General features: G+C 34.4%; 2 protein-coding genes across 2 annotated transcripts; both read left to right on the top strand.

The window, feature by feature from the left end:
• The first annotated feature begins 1,362 nt into the window (after positions 1–1,362).
• LOC100378814 (required for meiotic nuclear division protein 1 homolog) lies at positions 1,363–22,659 on the top strand. Its single transcript, XM_002734168.4, has 10 exons — positions 1,363–1,420; positions 15,265–15,790; positions 16,177–16,285; positions 16,918–17,042; positions 17,686–17,786; positions 18,876–18,982; positions 19,866–19,930; positions 20,840–21,037; positions 21,518–21,634; positions 22,295–22,659. The coding sequence occupies exons 1-10, from the start codon at positions 1,371–1,373 to the stop codon at positions 22,391–22,393; spliced, it is 1,497 nt and encodes a 498-aa protein (XP_002734214.2). The 5' UTR covers positions 1,363–1,370; the 3' UTR covers positions 22,394–22,659.
• LOC146733646 (uncharacterized) lies at positions 4,658–12,987 on the top strand. Its single transcript, XM_085491461.1, has 2 exons — positions 4,658–4,689; positions 9,214–12,987. The coding sequence occupies exons 1-2, from the start codon at positions 4,658–4,660 to the stop codon at positions 10,856–10,858; spliced, it is 1,677 nt and encodes a 558-aa protein (XP_085347587.1). The 3' UTR covers positions 10,859–12,987.
• Positions 22,660–23,731: the final 1,072 nt, after the last annotated feature.

Here is a 23,731-nt window from a genome sequence, read left to right as displayed (position 1 = left end):
CAGTGTCCTATGACATCTATGTACCAAGTTTCATTGAAATGTGATGATTCCTACTAGAAATACCAAAAGCTGAATATTAATTAATTATGCAAATTAGGTAATTAATATGTACTGATATTACCCTAAAAACTATCAGGTCCGTGCAGTGCCCTGTGACATCTATGTACCAAGTTTTATTGAAATGTGATGATTCCTACTAGAAATATCAAAAGCTGAAAATTAATTAATTATGCAAATTAGGTAATTAATATGTACTGATATTACACTAAAAACTATCAGGTCTGTGCAGTGTCCTATGACATCTATGTACCAAGTTTCATTGAAATGTGATGACTCCTACTATAAATATCAAAAGCTGAAAATTAATTAATTATGCAAATTAGGTAATTAATATGTACTGATATTACACTAAAAACTATCAGGTCTGTGCAGTGTCCTATGACATCTATGTACCAAGTTTCATTGAAATGTGATGATTCCTACTAGAAATATCAAAAGCTGAAAATTAATTAATTATGCAAATTAGGTAATTAATATGTACTGATATTACCCTAAAAACTATCAGGTCTGTGCAGTGTCCTATGATATTATGTACCAAGTTTTTTTGAAATGTGATGATTAGTACTTGAGATATCAGTGGAAAAGCCAACAATTTATTAATCATTATGCGAATTAGGTAATTAATATTGCACAGATTTTTACCCAAAACTAATCAAATCTGCGCATTAGTTCAGAGCATCTATGTGCCAAGTTTCATCAAAATCCAATGGGTGGTTCTTTAGATATCAGTGGAACAGTCATCGAACAGCTAAAAATCAGCTAATTATCATGCAAATTAGGTAATAAATATGCATGGCTTTTTACCAAAACCTATGCACCAAGTTTCATCAAAAACCAATGTATGGTTCTTGAGATAGCAGTGGAACAGACGGACACACACACATACATACATACATACAGACATACAGACATACAGACATACTAACTGCAAAGACTCCCATTGTGTGCTTCGCACACGGGAGTCAAAAATATGTTGAATTCTGGAGAAATCGAAAACGAAAATAGAAAACTTAGGACATTTGCAAGTTGTACACTTTTGAACATTATTTATTGATCCTTAAGAGCGAAACACAATGACACGTTTTAGAATAAGTGACCATACATTAGAAATAGAGACATACCCAACCTAAAATGAGAACATGTAAATATTGTAAAAGAAAAATATAGAAAACACAGACAAGAATATTTATTTTTAGTTTGATCGATCTTCTCAGGAAGCTGTTTTACGCCCTCTTGTGGTATAACTTGTAAAATGTGATGGTGCCCTCAACATTCGCTGGTTTTTGAAAATCAAAGATGTCAGCGTCCATATGAAAAAATGCTACCAAATACCATTCCGTTCGAATAGTATTTATAAAAGGTAAGTGAAGTTTGGGTTTTGTCGGGACTAGTACGTCAATTCTTTGTAACTTTTCTATATGGTGCAACATAGACGAGTCTCATTCATAAAGCCAACACACGTCCACGATCGAGATCGATTCAAATTCAGCCATTTTAAACATTTCATCACCAGATTTCACGCCAAAATTTATCTGCACTTTTTGCTTATATTTTTTCAATATTTCTGGAAATGAACCCTAATTTTGGGGCCAGCAAATAAAATTTGAGTTAATTTTCAATTTTTACCCCAAAAATTTGCTATTTTTGTCCCAATTTTTTTGAGGAAAGTGCAGACTAATGTAAACACGACTCATTTGTGATGAGAAGAGTGAACTGGTGGTGAAAAGATTGATCGAGTTGCGGCATTTTTATTTTTTCCTACTTTCGTCTACGATATTTATGAATACATAATGATTAAATTCACTATTTTGGCTTTTCGCAGAATTTTTCTACAAAGGTCAAAATAGTGGTGTTGGCATCGACAGTGTTCGGATTTTAGGTGTATGTATATGTGTTGAAATTAGCATGTTGACAGTATCCGAAATAGTACTAGATCTAAGAGTAAAATGACACTGGATCTAGTGCAAAATATACACAGTGCAAGTGGCTTTGTTATCCACATTGTCAATGACGTTGAGAAATGACGTGTGTATATCAAATTATTAATATTTGCATAGAATTCCTGTATCATCATCGTCCCCGACTTATGTTTTGGATTCCGTCCGACCGTCCACCCATCATCATTTCTCGAGAGACGCCTGGACAGATTTTCTTCAAAGCATGTTCACATTGATTTATTTTTGATTTGGTTGTCCTTTGACCGACTGGCGGCCATTTTTGTCATCAATCGTTTCTCGGACATGCCAAGACCAATTTTATTCAAACTTGCCATTGACAACAGTCATGGTGGGTTACTGATGCACGTCAACTTTTTTCAGGACATCGATTCAAAATTGCCGACTGGTGGCCATTTTGTTTTTTACGAGTGTTCTGCTCATTTTACAGAGATGATTGTATAGATTTGGGTTAAATTTTGTACAAAGGCAAGATATCCCAACTGACAGCCATTAATTGTCCCAAAAATCAACATTTGGACATGTCATTAACAGTTTCCGGGGCATGTCTTGACCAATTCATTCAAACTTTTATACCAGTTTTATGCACATTTGTAGTTAATATGCTAAATACTATCCCAATATTTAAACATAATCTGACTATGCTTCTCATTGTTTGACAAACACTAAAAACATGACGGGGAATATGTCATTGACAATGACTTGTTATCTAAGAAATGCACCAAGTGCCTGTGCCCCGGTCCCAGTGAAATGGCAACATCACTAAATTACTGACTGGCAAAATAAATGCTACTGCTTGTGCATCGCAATAGTAAAGATAATAAATTTGAGACGATGCATTACTGATCTAAGCTGTGTAAAGTAAAATAAACAAGGTCATTTCTGGTGACAAGGCAGCTTGTAAGAATCCAAATTCAAGTCGGCTGTATGCACAGTTCTTTCTAGAGTGATGTGGTCTATGCTGCTACATTCAATAAATATATTCACAAACATAAACTATGTTGTGTGAATACATATTTCCGGCCGTATTTCGTTCTACTGTAACTCTAAACCTGCTTTCTGAACGATCGGTTGTTTTCCCATTCTGTCTTGCATTGTTTTCATCTAAGAGAATTTAATAATTGTCTGAGATTACTTGTATATTCAAGTATACACGGTAATTGTGTTGATTGTCCCTGCATCAGCTAATGCGCTTGTGTTACAACGTGTAAATGTGACAACGAGCTCATGCTCCCACGGATGCAGAGAAAAGGAGAACTGTAAAATTGCTTTGACGAACTCGAGATTTCTCTCGCGGCTACAGGTTACAGTTTTCATTTGACAAAGGTAAAAAGCTGTCTCAACTATGCCAGTCTAATCAAACGCAGGAATGTGTAAATGTGCATTTTTATCAGATGTACATCAATCAGTCTTTTCGAGCCAGAAATAAAAGTCATACCATCGACATGCGTGCGTTGGTGTTCTTTTTTATTCCATTCAAGTGGTCTTGAAACACTGCTTGGTTTGGTTTCATTAAAACATACAAAACGATATAAATTTACTCTGTCCGTACTCATTTTGCATGTGTGCAGTTTGCAAATGAAAAGGGTTGCAATAACAATGCCACACACACTGTGCATATTTTAGCTTTAGATCTAGTACTGTTTTATCCCTGGATTTAGTAGTTTTGAATTAGTGCTAATCGCACTAACCACTAGCACTATGACCATTTCAACATGTACATACATGCATTCCAATATATCCCACCTCTTACCCAAAAACTTACCCTACCCCCCCCCTCCTCGCCAATTGTATATGCCCCTTTCGAGAACTATAGGTGTTCTCAAGAGGGACATATACTATTAATTTGAGGGGCAATAGCGGATAAGAATAGCGGTGGGGTACATTGGAAAGTCAATCCGAGTGTTCTTTTGTGTAGACGCTTCATAGTTTTTGTGGTCAATGCATTTGAAAACTTGAGAACTAAGCAATTGAAGTCTTTTAATATTCAGTAGGAAGCTGACATTTTAATGAGGCATAAATTTTAATTATCTCTGTTCTTGTATTTGTATAATTACAGAAACATGGAACATTTACATAGAAATAACTTGCATATGTTTTGTCGCATTTGTGAAGAGTATTTAACTAAGAAAAAAGATAATGAATTGCAACCCTACTCCCTGTGTGCACATTGCACTATCTAGCATTATTTGATAAAATAATAATGGAAATCGTGTTATTACATAGTCACATTAGTTATTTATTGGATTAAATAGTTAAGCCCCAAAACGAACATGACATGCCTCTGACCAAAGAAAAGCTGCGTTACTAGTATGTTCTATAGTCTGAGTGAAATTCTATTTCGTCCTGCTTCTCACATGTCAAGCATGATACCAATAGGAACTATTGATCAACTTATACTACCTTTATTCAAACTAAAACGAGTGAAAATCAAAACTCCAAGCAAAATTGACAACAACCCTTGCGCAGCCATTTTCAAAATGGAGACCTGAGCACACGCAGTTTCCTAAAATTAAAATACCAATAATAATAAAAAATATATTAAGATAAAATTTAAAAAATTAAGCCAACCAGGATCTTATTTGAATCAGATTGATATTCACAGATGATACAGATGTACCTGTTGATGGTGAGAAATAAAGATGTCTGAGAAAAATTCATTTGCAGCAACCTGGTAAGTCATCAATAATATCAAATTTGTTCATCAGTGTTCATAGTCTTTATTTCTGTTTCACTCCAATGGAACAAATAGTCTCCAAAAAATTATTGGAAATACAATAGACTTATTAAAATAAAAATATAACGAACAAGCTCCCTTCAATATATAATAAACATTTGTTTATAACATATTACAACATACATTACTTGGTGAGAATGCTGGTTCATTTGGAAAATTTCAAACTAATTGTAAAAATTACCAATTAGTTCATAAATAATGATTATACAAAGCATTTCAGAAATTCATAAACCTTGGCTATAGTGAAACACACTTTCAAGTACTCGCAATATTTTTCTTGCAGCCATGGCAAATTTACAAAAAACATAGATCCTATCAAATGTCTTCAAAGCACATCGTCACATCTTCACATCGTCGGTGCAGTTTGACACAGATCATTTACCGTAAATTGATAAAACAATTATTATTCCAGTAAAATAGAAATATCCTTAATGTGTTGCAGGCCACAATAATCACAGTCAATTTGTGCATCGGCATCCTTTTATTCATCCGCAAAGCAATAATATTACATCTCATTCAAGATCGTCGATTGGTCAGAGAATGGTTACATTTTTGACTCCCATGTGTGAAGCACAAAATGGGAGTCTTTGCATTTAGTGTGTCTGTATCTGTGTGTGTATGTGTATGTGTGTCCGTGTATCCGTCTGTTCCACTGATATTTCAAGAACATTTTCTTAGAAAACGCTCTGCTTATAAAAAATAATGCGACACTTCAGAATCTACAAGAGTAAAATGGTAGAATGTATCTTTGTTTACCAGTACTCTAGATTTTGATTTTTTACTAATGATCTGTGATTTCAAGCTATAGTGTACTTTTACTTTTACTTGATAAATATCATGAAGTTCATATATCTCTTTTTTAGTGATTAGACTATGATGTGTTGTACTTCATGCGTTTATATGTTTCTGCCATGACATATATGTTAACATAATAAAGCGGTCAGTAAATTGATCATAAAGCCAAACATTTCAGAATTTATGATATCAAAAACTTGAATCACAAACCATCAGTACAATGTGAATGTTAAAGAAATCTGAAGTCAAAGTTTAGCAGAATTTTTAGGAATTAATTTAATAATTAGGCATTGTAACTGAGCTATTATGCAACCCTATTTATATACAAATAATCTTTATAGTAACTGACACACATTCAGTGTTACAGCAAATCTCAGAAGTATTGGGGCAGCCAATTTGCAAACTCGTTAGCAAATTGGCTAACTGCTTGGGTTTTGACTAAATGGTTGGTTTTCGAATCTTGCTGGCGCCGGTTTGTGATCGCGTCCACTCTTGGCGAGTCTATATTGCATTAGGGAACATGCAATGTTTTTACGCATTCTCAGGCTGGTACATGTCTGGATTCCCCTGAATGATTTGTGCTCGAAAATGGCCACAGTCAGCTGGCGTGATAATATTATAAATGTGATTAATCCACCGATATTTATTATATGAGGTTAACCTTCTTGAACACTGCTTGAAACTAAATAGATAAGTTGAGAAACAGTTTCCTACAAATCAGGGAGAAAATAACAAACTTTCACATTCAAACGATCCGTTGGGGTAACATTAAGCCAACCGCTGAAAAATTTGACCTTATTCGTCGTTATTGTGTGGACACAAAGAGCATAGAACACTTTCCCTGGTATATTTCAAAGCTAAATCGCCATCCAACTGTCGCTGATTAGCTCCTAAAGTATGATGATCGTCCCCTACTGTTACATAGCTTCGTCTTAAGTGGGCGTGACCACAAGAAGGCGCCAGCGAGATTCAAAAGCCAACCGTTTAGTCAAAACCAAAGCAATTAGCCAATTCGCTAGCGAGTTTGTAAATTGGCTGCCCCAATACTTCTGAGACTTGCTGTAAATGATTACATAATTTTAACACTAGCAACAACATGTTTCCTGCAATTAGTGCCAAGATTATGTAGCAGGCCATGAATAATACACGGGACAATTAATATAACGAACATTAAAATGAAAGAACAGATAGAAATAGGCAGCTACACAAATGATGATAGAACGAATGTAATAAATTCAAATCTAGTTTATAAGGTTATGGTAAGGATAAATGTCATTTAAAAAATTAAGTTATCACTCATTACGACGTCTAATTTGGATAAAAAATCAACTGTGAACACTGTAAGAGATGGATTTTTATAAATACTAACGCTGGAAGATGTAACATTGACTCAATCAAAATTGTGATATAGCATGTGTTTTACTGGATTTTGGAAATAGGGCTTTGTGGTTAGGAATCCCATTTATTGTTATTTCTTTAATTTTTTAATCCTTTTTATGAAAATTTGGTAACTCTCAAAATTCAAGATTGAGAAATTCTGTCTCAAGAAAATAAATGTGTACCATGCACGGTTCACACATCACCGTGTATGCTAACCCATAGATGAGGACGAATAAAACAAAATACACTGAAACCCTCAACTTGACCTCAAAACACCACAATACGATTAGTAAGCAATACTGGTCTCTTTGGTAAAAGTTTCGGATTAAATTCGGACAGAAGATAGTCAAACACTGAAAGATTCAAAGACTGCTTGATAAACATGTCATGCAACACCAACGCCATCAGTAGATAGAAAAAGATGTGTCATACACGCAGTAAGTGCAAAGGTCAAAATTGCAACACTTTCTGAGTGTAGCACTAATATTTTTAGCTCAGCTGTCGACTTTGTCGAGCGGAGCTTATCATATGAGTGATTGTCGTCGTCCGTGTCAATGTTGTACTTTTTCGACTTCTTCTTGAAAACTACAAGCCTGAATGCTTTGATACTTAGTGTATATGTACCTTGGGTAGATCTCTCTTAGGTTTGTTCATTTCATGTTGATATCTTCAATTCTCTAATTTGGGTGAATATTTTTGTCATTTTTGGTAAAAAGTGATATTTTCGACTTCTTGTTAAAAACCGCAAGTGCAATTGCTTTGATATTACATATAGAGGTACTACATGTGGACCTCTCTCAGGTTTGTTTATTTTGTAATGATATCTTTAATTCTCTAATTTTGGTGAATATTTTTGTCATTTTTGGTAAAAACTGATATTTTCGACTTCTTGTTAAAAACCGCAAGTCCAATTGCTTTGATACTACATATATAGGTACTACATGTGGACCTCTCTCAGATTTGTTCATTTCGTGATGATATCTTCAATTCTCTAATTTTGGTGAATATTTTTGTCATTTTTGGTAAAAAGTAATACCGGTATATTCGACTTCTTGTTAAAAAACCAATAGTTCAATTGCTTTGATATTACATATATAGATACTACATGTAGACCTTTCTAAGATTTGTTCATTTCGTGATGATATATTCAATTCTCTAATTTTGGTGAATATTTTTGTCATTTTTGGTAAAAAGTGATATTTTCGACTTCTTGTTAAAAACTGTAAGTCCGATTGCTTTTATACTATACATATTGTTCATTTTCTAATGATGTCTTCAGTTCTTTAATTGAAATGTGCATTGCTAACAGCGGAGCTATCTCAGCCGATAGGCTGCTTGTTATATTAAATTATGAATTCAAACATATTTTTTGTCCGAGTCAAAACAGAAAATGAAAAAGTGTTTTTATAAAAAAAATGCGACACTTACAAAAAGGCCAAATTTTATGTTTTGATTTTGAAAAGGTGAATATGAGGGTCATTGTAAATTGCATGATTTTAATACATTCGTTGATTTTTGATCAAAAACCTATAGGACAACGTTGCATTTGAGACCTGCATATTAGTTCATCATTTTAAATACTGCGGGAAATTACCACATCACTTACGCATTTATATGAAAACAGGATTTTGTGCCATTGGTGACGCTAATCAAATCTAATAATTGTGCCCAATAACAGTCAAAACACTTGGCTGCGTTCCGCTGAACCTGTGTGACAATAACAAAAATACAGATATGTTTAGTCAATTAACCTGAAGTTTCAAACTTTTGTTTAGATGTAATAAAACAATCCTGTAGGGCACAAAACTGTTGAAACCGAACAGTGCTTTGTCATTAATTCTTTGGATGAGCTTGGAATTATTAATAGACACCACTACTTGCTGTAGACCTGCATAGATCAGGGATTTTTTTAAACAAGGGAACAAGGGTGCAGCGCCCTCATGCCATGGCCATGTGCCCCCTTACACTTGGGAGCAGATCCTCTGGCAACCATAAAATTCTGAATGACCAGTCTTCAACTGATAGTAATTTTGGCCCCAAGGAAGCCATAGAATGCTCCATTTCAACTAAGAATTATCCAAAACTCACACCCTGATAGGGAGAACCCTATCTCCCCCACTTGGTTGCGCCGCTGAATTGCAGTGCTCCCTCTTGCAGTTTTTTTCTAGAAAAACTCCTGATAGATCCTGAATTAGTAAGGGCAATGAACAAATTATTCATCAATTCTTGTGAAACAAAAACAGATATTAATACAATAAACTTTTTTCATTTTTTTTTAATTTCTAGGTGTCTTAACAAATTTGAATTGAATGCATCTGCTGAGGTGAAAAAGTCTGATGTTTGGAAAGTGTATCTTGAAGACAATGAAAGCTGCCAATATAAACTTGTCACAAATAACATGCTCAACAAACTGTTGCATACTTTACTTCCTGTGAAATCACGACATCTTGTTGATCGAGCAACAGGAAAAAGATATGCAGTGTATAAAGGAATCCAGCTGAGAAGAGGGCATGATTCTATTGGTAAACTAAATTCGCTGGATGACATCTGTTTGCCAAGCGATGTTGTTCGATTTCCCTGTGAATTAGCTTCATCAGTACGAGTTGGTGTACTATCTGACATCCTGTGCAATGGCAACGATGTCATCAAGTTTGTCACCTTTCTTTCAACAGAATGGAGACTTGAAGTACGCAGTACACCTATACAACTCAACAATTTACATATTAGTAATCAATTTCAGCCAACAGTAGATGGAGTAAAGACTGTCATAACATTAGTGAGGAAACTCAAACTATGTAAAGGCATTCAAGTTTCCAAAAAACAACCTGAAAGTAAAGCAAGAATTTATGAAAGCTACATTATGCATGGTGATGAGAATACCACCAAATACAGAATACGCTCAAGAAAGTGTCAGCAGGTGTTACCTTTTCTTTCTACGGGTGAAGCATGTCGAAAATGCCGGATAGGATTCATTCAATCATCAAAAAAATGTGATAAGCAAAATCCTGACAATACAGTTAATAAGGAAGAAGTAGGTGATAATATTATCCTAACTGATAGAGATGATAAAGATATGGCAGTACTCCTATCAAAGGTTTTTCCAAATGCTTCACCGGAGATGAAGATTCTCATGAAAAGCCAGTATCAAGCCCTTAGTTCGAAATCTGCGAAGGCCAGAAGATGGGATCCAAAAGTCATAAAAACATGCCTTACTCTTTGGAATCGAAGCCCACAGGCCTACCGGGACCTGAGAGATAGCCAAATGCTGGTGCTTCCTTCTGGTAGATTACTGCGACATTACAAAAGCCCAAAATATTTGAGAAAGTTGAATGTTTTGAAGAAAGAAGCACATCAGGAACAGATCAAGAAATCCACATGTGCAGCATTCACACTACAGACAGTGAAAGATGACAAATCCATTAACAAGCAGCAGTCTCATCTTAGACTCCAGTCTGAAATAGATTCAAATCCTTCTTTTATTGAATCTATGAAAATGAACAAAACAGAGTTGGCCTTATTCAGTGATGCTTATTCCATACCAGAGGCAGATCAGAAAACCAAAGGGAAAATGTTAAGTGCTTTGACATTGAAAGTGAAAGACAGTGCACAAATGCCACAACCTGAAGTTTTTAGCAGACATACTTCACAGTCATTGGAACAAGATGAGAATGAAAGTCTCACTACTGAACCACAACCTGGCTCAAGCGGCATTTCCTTGAACAGAAAAAAGAAAAGTAACTTGAAAAAACCAGCCAAAAAACGACAAAGGTCAATAAAATGGCCATGTGGTATCTGTGGTGAAAATTGTCTTACAGATGCAGTCTGCTGTGACATATGTCATGCTTGGTCACACTTTGATTGTGTGGGTTTAAGTGGTGACGATATAGATGAGGATGAGTGGATTTGTGAAAAATGTCTAAAGGATACTTAAAGAAATAATTGTCACCTATTTTTAGTCCCAAGTCAGAAATCAGGGACTATTAATTTGGGGTTTGTTCGTCCATCCAGAGCCATTTTTCATACATGCTCATTCAAACTTAACATAAAGATAATGAATGATGACTAACAAATGTACATCAATTTTATGACAATTCGATCAAATATGGCCGACTGGTGGCCATTTTGCATTTAAAATTTGCTAAATTTCGATAACATGTCCGGAAATGTTCTCCAGAGATGAACTGGTCGATTTCATTCAATGTTCGTATAATAGTAATCATGCATATTGGGTTACAGGTGCACATCAATTTGTATTCAAACAAATGGCTGACTGGCATAGATGTTTTATACAACTGTGGTGTGGGGGCGCTGTATAAATTGCAGTTCAAGTTTGACAAAACATGTATGTTAAAGAGATAAAATGTGCACTGCAAATTTGTTGTTTTGCGAGGGACTGTGCATTCTCAATGCTTGTTATTTATGTCATTGAAGATACTTTCTCAATGCTTGTTATTTGAGTATCCATGTCAAAAAGTTTAATTTCTTTGACATATTAGGCTATACATGGTGTTATGACATAACTCAATGCATGACTAATTAACATAATAAAAAAATCTTGTTTGCATATTTATTTGTCACAATACTGTAGAATACTTTATTTTCGCTTGGAATTTATTTTCACTATTTTTGCTGAAGGGATGATTCCGTGAAAATAAAATCCAGCGAATATACTTTTTTCCCGATATTTCACATTAAACTCTTGAAAAATCAGTGAAAATAAATTCCAAGCGAAACGCCCAAAAAGCCTTTTCAGCGAAAATTAATTCCAGCGAAAATAAAGTATTCCACAGTACACCAACCTTTGTTGTTTTCGTGGAAGCTCAAACATGTACAGTATAGTATAGTATGTATAGTAAAACCAACATGCTTGGAAAATATAGTAGAAACTGAACTTTATATTATGACAAAACTTGTTGAATTGTTGAACAAAATTATTATTACTATTTGATAAATAACCGATGGAAATATGGATTCACTACAGTAACTAAGTATACTACATCATATGTACAATATTGTGATTATTTGTCAAACAGAGCTTGTCATATGAGTATTTAGTTGTCGTTCACATCAACTTTTTACTGTTTCGACTTCTTGAAAAATACTAGTCTGATTGTCTTGATATTATACATATAGGTACCTCAGGTGGACCGCTCTCAAATTTGTTCATTTTGTGATGATATCTTCAATTCTCTAAATGGTAGAAAGTAATATTTTGGACTTCTTGTTAAAAACCATAAGTCTGATTTCTTAGGTAATACAAGTGGACCTCTCTCAGATTTTTGTTCATTTTCTAATGATATCTTTATTTGAAATGTGCATTGCTAACAGCGGAATTATCTCAGCCGACAGGCTGCTTGTGTTGAATCATGACAGTAAAAATAACATATACTAAATTCTGTTGTTGCTCATGTATGTGAAAGCGGAAACCAGTATATCCAGTGTATTACACGCATTTCATGCATTCCAAAATGTCTTTTGTGTATATTTGCGGCATTTACAACTGACTATTGGCCCTAGGTATTTATTTTTTATTATACAAAAACATATTAAACAAATATATTAAACCATTTTTTGACTGAGATGCGAATGAATAAAAGAATGTCGATGCAGAACTCTACTTTGATTATTGTGGCCTGCAATACATTAAGGATATTTCTATTTCACTGGGATAATAATAATTGTTTTGTGCCAAACTGCTTTGAATACATTTGATGAGATCTACCATACATATTTTGTAAATTTGCCATGGCTGCCAGAAAAATGTTACGAGTACTTGAAAGTATGTTTTCCTATAGGCAAGGTTCTTGGCTTTCTGATATGCTTTGTATAATCATTGTTTATCATTTGTAATTTTTATAATTAGTTCATAATTTTCCAAATGAACCAGCGTTCTCACCAAGAAATGTATGTAATATATGTTATAAACAAATGTTTATATATTAAAGCATGCTTGTTTAGTTGTATTTTTATTTCAATAAGTCTCTTGTATTTCCAATAATTCTTTTGGAGACTTTGTTCCATTGGAGTGAAACAGAAATAAAGACTATGAACACTAATGAACACATGCAATGTTTTTATATTATTGATGACTTACCAGGTTGCTGCAAATGAATATGTATCAGACATCTTTATTTCTCAGAATCAATACACCTGTATCATCTGTGAATATGTACTGGGCCTAGATATTCAATTTGTGAGATTGTGCTGCACACACATACATGTTTGGGAAAAGCATATGCTTGAGTCTGTTTTTAAAATGGCTGCGCAGGGGGTGGTTTTGCTCAGTGTTTTGATTTTCGCAAAATTCAAAGGTATCAGTAATATAAATTGATCGATGAAATAGAATTTCAAAAATGATGTTATTTTAGTACAATTTCAATGTCATGGTGGAAAAGCTTTCCCAACATGTGTTGTTTTTTTTATGAGTTGGTCAGGGAATGTACTGACAACTAAGTATACAGATCCTACTTTAGGTCCTTTTTATTATCCAAGAAATGTACAGAGCGCCTGTTTGTGTAAGGGGTTAGGATCATGTCATTTAGATAGCCCAAGGAACACTGCCTATACATAGTTTGCAAGGCAGGTTTGGGTGGAGCTAAATAACCAAAGGTAGATGTACCAGTATATTGTATGTATGTGCACATTATTCCTCCAGTCATTGTGAAGAGACCTGCTTTTCAAAACTTGTGCTTGTAGTGGTGAAAATTGTCCATCAAATGTATACATGTATATCCAAAAGGTTTTCTATTCTATATTTATGCCTTATTATGAACCCTTTACATGTTGTGTCAGTGAGACAGTGACGGCGGCACAGGGGGGCAGAGGGGACGATCGCCCCTTGAAAAAAAGTTGAGGGGGGCGTCGCCCCACCAAAGTCAAGCTGAAACCCTTCGTGTTAGCAAAATTTGTCCCTCAAAATGCAGGAAATAGCATTTCAGAGAGTCTATATTTCAAAATGCATGTCCGACCCCCTAGTAAGGTCGCGCGAGATTGGTGAGCCGATTTTGCCCCCTCATGCACAATTTTGTGCCGCTGCCTCTGTAAGAGTTCCTCACCCCTCAACCATAACTTCTAATTTTAACCCTGACCATGCCCCCTTCTAATTTTAATTGTAAATTCTCCCCTTCAAGATAGTTATCTGGAGGGGTTGTACATTTGCATTGTGGGCCTGGAGTGTCAGTTTCACATTTAGGGGGCTTTCTGTTAAAGGTATCAGATGCACTATATTGTTCCTTCACATCAAATTCCCAAAGTGAATTCAATTGCCATAAAGATATTACTTGCATGTATTTGGTTTGATAAAAATATATGCAATGATTGTTAATGTGAGGTTATTACGAGAATACCTAAAAGTATGCATGAAGACAGAACTGCTGGAATATTGACCGACTCGCAGCAGAAGTTGATGCACGGCGTACTGTGTGAGTGCATACTTTGAGGTATTCTCGTAATAACATTATTATACATCTTTTCCTTCCAAGGATACATCATGGGAATGCCGAAATACAAAAAGTTTAGAACAGAATCAGCTAACTTCTTTGTGTGGAGTCCGTTCAAACCATGATGGCAGCTATGTTTGTTTTTATTATTAGACGCTTGCACGCGTAATCATTCCATATTTGGAATTCGCATGTCCTTGTACGGTAGAATGAATTACCCTGTAAAATACCGCAAAATTGCGGCACACTGTAACTTATGGCGTACGGTGACAGATACAAGTTATTTTCTGTGTCACTTTAATAAAAGTAGTATTAGATGCTAACCAAGCATATTTGAATCTTTTAGTCCATAAAAAATTTATCATATACCTTATAGGTGTAATTACATTTTTACTTCGGTATGACCTCAAACACATGATGCTAAGAAAATTGATCCTGCTCAGCAGTAAAAAAAAAAATGAATTTGCAGGCGGCAACACTAGGAAAAAAATCCACACTTTGGTTACACATATTTTTAACATCAGTGACGACAGCAGAGGGGGCAGTCGCCCCCCTCGAGAAAAATGGTGAGGGGCGTCGCCCCTCCAAAACCAAGCTGAAACCCTTTTGTGTCAGCAAAATGTTCCCCTCAAAATGTAGGAAATAGCATTTCAGGGGGTCTAAATTTCAAACATTTTAAGGGGGAGCATGCCCCAGACCCCCTGTAAGGTTTGTGAGTAGTTCTTGTTCCCTCATGCAAAATCTCGTGCATCAATCTCGTAATCAACACAACTCAGCGTGCCATATGGAAGATCTTCAAATAGTTAAAAATCCCAAGTAAGACTATGTATTCAGGTAGTTTGAAGATATAGGCAAACCATGCGTAGTTTAACTATGTTTTTTATTAAATTTCTCGTAGGTCATTTAACATGCTGCTGTATGGACCATTAAAAAGGATACCCAGTATTTGTCGGACACCTGGAAAATTTGTGGTACCGAAAACAAAACAGCTACAGCATTTATGTGTTTTACAGACTAGATCATATTCAAAGGTACCAGCTGAACGGCAATGCATTGGTATCTATTACAAAGAGAAAAACATCTTGTGTAGAACCTGTGAAATAGATTCCAGAAATGTTTACAAGAGATCTAGTCATTTTTTTGGTCGACAAGTTTATGGACCAGCCAAGTATTTTAATAAATCAAGTACATTATTTAAAAACAGTATTTCTAAGACATCGTCTGTAATTTTTACCGATGTGATCACTTCAAGTATTGTTGTGAGGGGTTACGCCACTAAATCAGTGTTACCAAGTGATAGCCGGAATAAACCGACTCGTAGTGGGAAACACAATACTGGTAAAGAGTTGCCAGCAGAAAAAAAGCATTTACAGTCAAGACCAAGGACAAAGAACCCCTCTAGACTGGCTAAAACAGATCTACAAGTAAGTGATAACAATATTATTGCCATACACGTGTAACTAAGCACTGCATGTAGTATGTTACAGCGCCCTCATACTGGAAGTGATATATGCTTTTGTTTGTATTTTGTTTTGTAGGGGTTCATAATAATTGACATTTTAAAATTAAGGCTCTGGTAGTAGCAATTTTCATTAATTTACTAATGTTGATTTTGTAGTTGTGTTTTCAGTGATGTTTTTGCTGTTTTCAAAGTTAAATTACAGCAATTTCTGAGTATCCTTTGTTGGCAATTACTTAAAAAAAAAAAATTAGAAACAAACACTGATAAAAAATAGCAGGTTTAAAATTATCCCTGTTGCAAATGAATAATGTATTGTCATTGTTGATTTTCTTCTTTCTATATGTGTAGGATGTCTTTGTGTGTACTGCATTTTCTACAGCAAAGCAATACAACTTGGAACATTTGAGTTTTGATTTACAGGCACATCAGCTTTGTAGATTGTCACAAATGCCCCAAGGTAAGTGTATAGCCACTGCTAATAAAGGAATCATGGATAATTGACAATCACACAACAATTGTGATCTTTTCTGTCAAATGTTTGCAAGTGAAAGAAATACTGTAAATGCATTAATTATTCACTGTCTTTTAATTTCGCTGATACGTAAAATCCGCTAAATTAAATCTACGTGGACATGTAAAATAACAATAAAACTCCTTGTTTCCTTGACAAATTCATGAAATTAAAACACAGTGAATATGCTCATAACATCAAAATTAAATGTTTTACAGTATAATGAACTGTATAATGCCACACAGTGTGAATTTGGTGCACAATAACTCACTTTTATCATGACCATTATTACCATGACTAATTTGAGTTCCAAGCCTCACTTTCCCACTTATTGCAATGATACAATACATATGATTTGCCACTGATACATCCCTTCAATGTGAAAGTGAGGCTTGGAACACAAAGAGTCAGCATAGACTATTGTATGATAAAAGTGAATAGAAATCATCTTTGACCCCCCTCCCCATCCAAATAAAGAGCATGAAGATTATTTCAGCAAGTCTTTGAATTATGGGTACCCTGTAATTCCATCTTTCATTATTATTTTATTTTCTATCTTTGTTTGTCTTTGTCTGTAGATGTGCAAGATGTGCTCCACATGAACATTGGTGATTCAGAGAACGAGGAAACTGATAATGAACCTGGCGAAATATTCTTTTTCCGAGAAGGATCAGTTGTCCTCTGGAATGTATCTGACTTGAAAGTTAGTAAGATTCACTTTTGTTGCATCATTATTTTCATTATTTGGGTTTAAAATTTTGTATACATGTACTGTAAAATACTTGGAATAAATTTTTGCTGAAGGAATGATTTAGTAAAAATAAAATCCAGTGAATATAACTTTTTTTTCTATATTTTACATTCAACTCAGCAAAAATCACAAAATACCTAAAAAGTCTTTTCAGTGAAAATTAATTCTAACTAATATAAATTATTTTACAGTATATAGCGATTAGCAAAATATACAATCATTTACAGTTTTGTATAATGTGGTTTTTTTCTCTGTCAGGTTTAAGGCACAATGTAGGATTCTCTGATGCCTTGTATTTTCAGCCTTGGGAGGATTATTCTTGAGTTATTGTTTATTTCTACCTCCCCAATTGTTCTGTAAAATAGTCATCCATACAATATAGGTTGTAGTCACCAGAGCGTTTCTATTCATACTACTCATTTCTGTTGTTGGTGCCAATTATACATTTTCAACTTCTTAAAATCCAAAAGCTTTGATACTTACCAGATTGGTACCTTCAATGTTCTTTTCTCAGTTTTGTTCACTTCAATTTTCTCATTTTAGCTAAAACCCATCTAACTAAGCCGTATAAAATACACTTCAATTTCATTTGTAGATGAAGAAAGTGATGCGGATACTTTCTAAACATGAGATTAATTCATATGAGGTTGCGTTAGTGAACTGGGAGAATGAACAAATGGCTTACAGATATTCAGAGTGAGTATTTCCCAACATTTAACAACTTTAGATAAGAGGGAAAAATTGTATGTATGTGTGAAGTATGTGGTATGACACAAATCCAATTTGCTTATGCTGCATGCTATGTATCATTTTATCAGATGTAGGCACTTAATTTTGGCTTTGTTTTATATCAAAGAGTGAACAATCATGGATTGCCATACAGGTGTATACTTTGCTGCATATTCCCATCTATGTACATCACATTGTTATTGTTGATCAGCCAATCAAAATGAAGGAACCTTTAAAATCTTGGCGAACATTTATAAATATTCTTGAAGTTGTACAAGTGGTCATCCATCAGAAAACATGATGGGGGTGGAGGGGGGTAAAGCTACATGTAGAAGAATCTGATCTTCTGCAAACATTTTATTCACATCTATGTTTTCCTATTCTTTTACATTATTATACATCTCTCACTGTAATGCCATAAGTTACAGCGTGCCGTAATTTTGTGGTATTTTATGGGGTATTTTGATCCCACCGTATTAGGAAATGGGAATTCCATATATGGAATGATTACGCACGTATGCGTCCTCTAATAATAAAAACTAACATGGCTGCCACCAGGATTTGACCAGACTCCATACGAAGAAGTTCGCTGATTTTGTTCTACACTTTTTAGATTTCGGCATTCCCATCATGTATCCTTGGAAGGAAAAGATGTATAATAATAAGGTTATTACGAAGATACCTCAAAATATGCACCCAGACAGTAGGCTGTCGCATTGACCTCCACTGCACGTCATTCGGATCGATACTCTCGCTGTACTGTCTTCGTGCATACTTTGAGGTATCTTTGTAATAACCTTATATTATTGCAAAAGCATCGTGCAATTATTTGTAGTTCTTTATAGCCTTAACAATTATTTCTCTACAAACAAAATCCACCAGCCCTCCCACTGGTTTTTAAATCGAGAAACCTTAATTTATCAAACTTAAATTCTCCATTGCATTATTTGAATTATTTTTTATCAAAATGTATATTATCATTTTCTCTGTTGCTTATTGAATGTATGAAATATTGACTTTGTTTTGTAAATGTAAATTAATTTCTTTTATTCTTAGACAGGCAACAAAACTGTCTAAAGGTGACATCATATTGAATTCTGTAAGCAGCAAAGATCTGACAGTTCTTGAGAAGTTCACGTTTGCAAATGCACTGGCACTCTCAGGTAATCATTACAATACACGAGTATAACGAGTATAATACACAGTAACAGCTAGTGTAACTGAAATACCATTCAGAACATAACTATTGTCTAATGAGTAGTACTTCATGCATATTGCTTTCAGAAGTTATTCATAATCTAAAATAATTAACAACTGTGAAACCTAACAAAGCCTTACTAAATATAAAAACATTACTTTTACCATCCGATGTGATTTCTTTCAAAATAACCATTTCCTGTGTTATGCATGAAATTGATTGTTAAACCAGGACAAACAAAGATCAAAACGTTTTAGTGGCATCAAAACATCACATGAGATTCAACAAATTTGAATCCTGGAATTTCAATGCTTAATATTGTGCTACACACATTGATGATCGTTAATTTTTAACGTCTTATTCCTCAGTTCTAAATTAAATCATTTGATTTTTGACGTTCGATTTGTGTCTAACGTTAAATTTTGCAGTGAATGAAATATAATATTATCTGTTAATCCTTGTGTGGTCAAGTCAATGTAGAAGTACATGGGGGTTGATAAGATAATGGTTACATGACTTTGTTTTAATGCCATGATTTGTATGAATATATAGGATTATATTTTTTAGAACACAGATTCAAATTTGTTTAAATCAAATACTGTAAAACACATTATTTTCGCTTAGAATAAAATTTCACTATTTTCGCTGAAGGAATGATTCAATTTAAAATAAAATGCAGTGAATATACCTTTTTTCCTATATTTTACATTCAACTTGTCAAAAATCAGTGAAAATAAATTCCATACAAAACACTCAAAAATCTTTTGAGCGAAAATTAATTCCATGTTTCCATACCATCTGTAAATTAATCCATGTACATATTACTATTTTTATAAAATTTATTTCAGTTAAATTGGCTATTTGGGAATATTCTCTGGACCGATTTGTCTCCTCCATTGAATGGGTTCCTGAGGTATGTAATTTTCATTTCATGGTAACCCTGAAATTATCTCGATCTTGCATTGTTAGTAGTTCAGCTACTAGTATATGTGAAACATTCATGCTAAAACGCAATATAATCTTGCCAGAAATATTACTAACTCTGGGTCTAGAATTATTGCAGATCATTTGTGATCTATATATGATTGAGCGTCATATCTGCTAGTATTCATGAGCTGATGGGTGTTTTTCTGTAAATGAACAGGAATGAGTTCAAATAAGAATATTTTCTAAAAACACCTATAATCATGTGGTTGGGACGAATTTTAATTACTGTACTATTGAGTTCTAATAATGGTGACATGGTACGTTGTATACCAACAGTTGCATTAATTGTATTCCTATGACTTATTTTTACCATAGACACATCTCATTTACAAGAGCCTATGTGTATATAAAAGCAGGGTTTTTCCAGAAAAAAACTGCAATTCAGCATTGCCACCAAGTGGGGGAGATAGAGTTCTCCCTACCAGGGTGTGGAGTTGTTGATAATTCTAAGTTAAAATGGAGCATTCTATGGCTTTCTTAAGGCCAAAATTACTATCAGACAGGTCACAGTTGAAGACTGTGGCCACATGTCATCACTGGTCAATCAGAATTTTATGGTTGCCAGAAAATCAGCTCCTCAAGGTAAGGGGGCGCATGGCCATAGCATAAGGGCGCTGCACCCCTGTTCTCTTGTTTAAAAAAAGCTTTGTAATAGAGGTGTGAATCCCTGAATCACTGCTACAAAAGTCACTGTGACTCTCTGTCTTGAAGTATATTGCTACTAAATTCACCATAACGCTCATAATTCACAAAACTACAACCAATATTACTCTTTGACTTTTACTACTCTTATAATTCTACATTGAATACAATCTGTTACTATTCTTTCTGTTAGTATCTCAAAGCTGGTAAGCAATTGAAAATGAGTAGAGAAGATGTCATGAAGAAAGTGGGTGAACTAATGCACCTGCGGCATCTGATTAACCTCAGCTCTGATTTGCTTATGACACCTGATTTTTATTGGGACAGAGAGGAATTGGAACACATATTTAACACAATGTGTAATTATCTGAATATAGCCAGGAGAACCAAGGTAAGCTCGAGTGTGCCCTCTAACAAGACTGGAATCAAGTCAGTTTGTTGACTGCTGAGAAGCTCTGTATAATAAAAAAAAAAACATGACTGCGGAACAAAATTGAAGCACATTCAGATTTACAAATGTAGTCTTTGGAGTCCATTCATCTGTCTGTCCATTCATTTTTCATGGACTTTAAGTACCGCATACTGTAAAGGGTGTAATTATTCACTGGGTTTTAATTTAGCTTATTTGGAAAAATGCGCTGAATTAAAACACAGTGAATATGTAAAATTTAGCATAAAACACATTATCTAAATTACGAAACCGTGAATTTAAAACCCACTGAATATGCCTGAAATGGTAAATCAGTGAAATTTAAACCCAGTGAAAATTAGTCATTTTACAGTATATGATTTTGTTCAAATGGATTGAGCTAAGACGACACAAACAGTTTTCCTCATTAGAGAAGTTACTCTAGTTTTTCAAACGTTTCAGGTAATGAATGAAAAACTAAACCATTGTTCAGAGATGGTGGAATTAATGAGAACTCACCTAAACGAGAAACATTCTCTGAGATTGGAATGGATGATAATATTACTGATTGCTGTTGAGGTGAGAACATCACATTATATGGTTTAGAAAAATGACCTATCGGTAGTTTGTTATTTAAAGGGCGGAGGTTGTCACGTTGCATTATGTTCAATATAGGATGTTATGGACATGTGTAAACTACATTGTTTGTTTACATGAAATCCAAACATGCGCTTCGCAAAAACTACCCCCCTGTTAATAATTGCAACTTTATAGATCAAACAATTGATATACTTTCACGTGTAGACTTTTACAGATCATGTGTGATTTGTCTTATGTTTATGTCACATGCCCACTCATGTCTATTATAGCGTGTGACTATACTTTATACAGGTAGTTCAATTCGACTAGCATGCATGGAAAATGGGGGGGGGGGCATAACTCCAGTCATCTGCAGTTTTACACACATTTTCAGTGTGTGAGTTTCAGCTTTGTATAAAACTTGTTGATTTTGTATTTTAGGCATCGAGATTACCTCAGCATACTTGTGGTCAGAACATAATCATGGAAATCTATTTTTGAGAAAGTGTCTCACATATGATTGATATTATAAAATCAACTGCCTCTTTCTAATGAGGAATTAATTGATGCTGATTCACAAAAAATGCCATGTATGAAATGCTAACATGAAATGGTTCGACCTCACTCATGATATACCGGTATGTTTTTTTTTTTTCACAGGTGGTCTTTGAAATAATTCACAGCACTGAAAGATACATGAAGTCTTGGAAAAAACCAAAGGATACTGTTACTAGAAAAAGATGTAATTCTATTGACTGAAAACAGTTCTATGATTGTGATGCAAACCATCGGAAATAATTTATTTTCACTGAATTTTATTTTCTGATGTTCATGACAGTACCAAACTTTATTTCCCAGGGACTCAACTCAATGAAAAACCTGGCACCCATGTTTGAGAATGTTGTTTTGAGAGTGCCCCTAAACATGTTTTTACAGTCCAAAATAGCATACAGCCAAATCTTACAATTTCTAAGTGTCAGTCAGTCAGTTCGTTACCTGTAGTAAAAAGGTGATACAGAATTGTATTGATAGTTTCTGAACACTTTATCGAAAAATTGCCATTGCCGCTCTTGGGATTAAGATAACCTTTTTTGTGAATTTCACAGGAAAAATGTAACTCTAGATACATAACATGCTTTTTGTATCTTAAAAAAAAATTGTCTACATGTTTTCGTCCTCAAACATAGACACCTAGACTGGCACAGTATTGGCAATTTTTTTTTTTTTAAAGTTTAAATTCCCCTGTAACCGCGAAATCACCGAAACCATGTTCAACCCAAATTTCCAAGATTTTTATTGTAATTATAATTTAACTGAAAAAAATCACCACAGCTGGGCCAGTCTAATGGGTACCAGGTATTATTCCTCTGAATTGACTCGCGGGACTTGCTGATATGTTCTCAGTTTGAATTACAGTAATGACACTATATTGTAATGTATCTTGTAAGCACTGCTTATAATGTGGTTCGTAAGTATCATATTTCCTCAGACAATTACCGTACTGCTGTTAGAATCGCATCTCTTTTAAAAATGCACATAAACCAAAAAATGCATTTATTTTATACTGGATTTTTAAAATACTACCTAATGGTGCATTTTGCCACACCTCTGTCATTCAGGTAAAGTGTAAGCGCTACTAATAGTGCAAATATGTTATTATGATAATGAATTGAAATATTCATCTGAAATCATGTACCGGTAATCCTGGTTAGACCAATCAACATGCCACTAGGTAGCCACCTGATCAATTTAATTTAAATTTAATAATTTAAACGAAAAAATAACAAATTGTAGGTATTACATCTGCTTAATTGTTGCTGCTAGAAATTTGATGGTATTCGTAAGGACAACATTTTGCGAAAGTTTATGAAATTCATGTCATAGGACCACAATCCTACAAAATTTCAGGATATTCACTGAAAATTTGTCTCTCGTGAAATTAAAGTTGTTTAAAATAATAAACACACACATAATAGAATTACAATTAGGGCATCCAATAGTAAATTACAGCAGCAATTTCTGATGATAAATGATCTCAAACTGAGTTAATTCGTATCAAGACAATCCATGAGAATTGAGCTAAATAAACAACAATAT

The sequence above is a fragment of the Saccoglossus kowalevskii genome, chromosome 16 (assembly GCF_978046115.1).
Source record: "Saccoglossus kowalevskii chromosome 16, keSacKowa6.1, whole genome shotgun sequence".
In the NCBI taxonomy this organism is placed as follows: domain Eukaryota; kingdom Metazoa; phylum Hemichordata; class Enteropneusta; family Harrimaniidae; genus Saccoglossus; species Saccoglossus kowalevskii.
The sequence above is the reverse complement of the archived record's forward strand: the minus strand, read 5'-3'. Positions and strand labels throughout refer to the sequence as shown.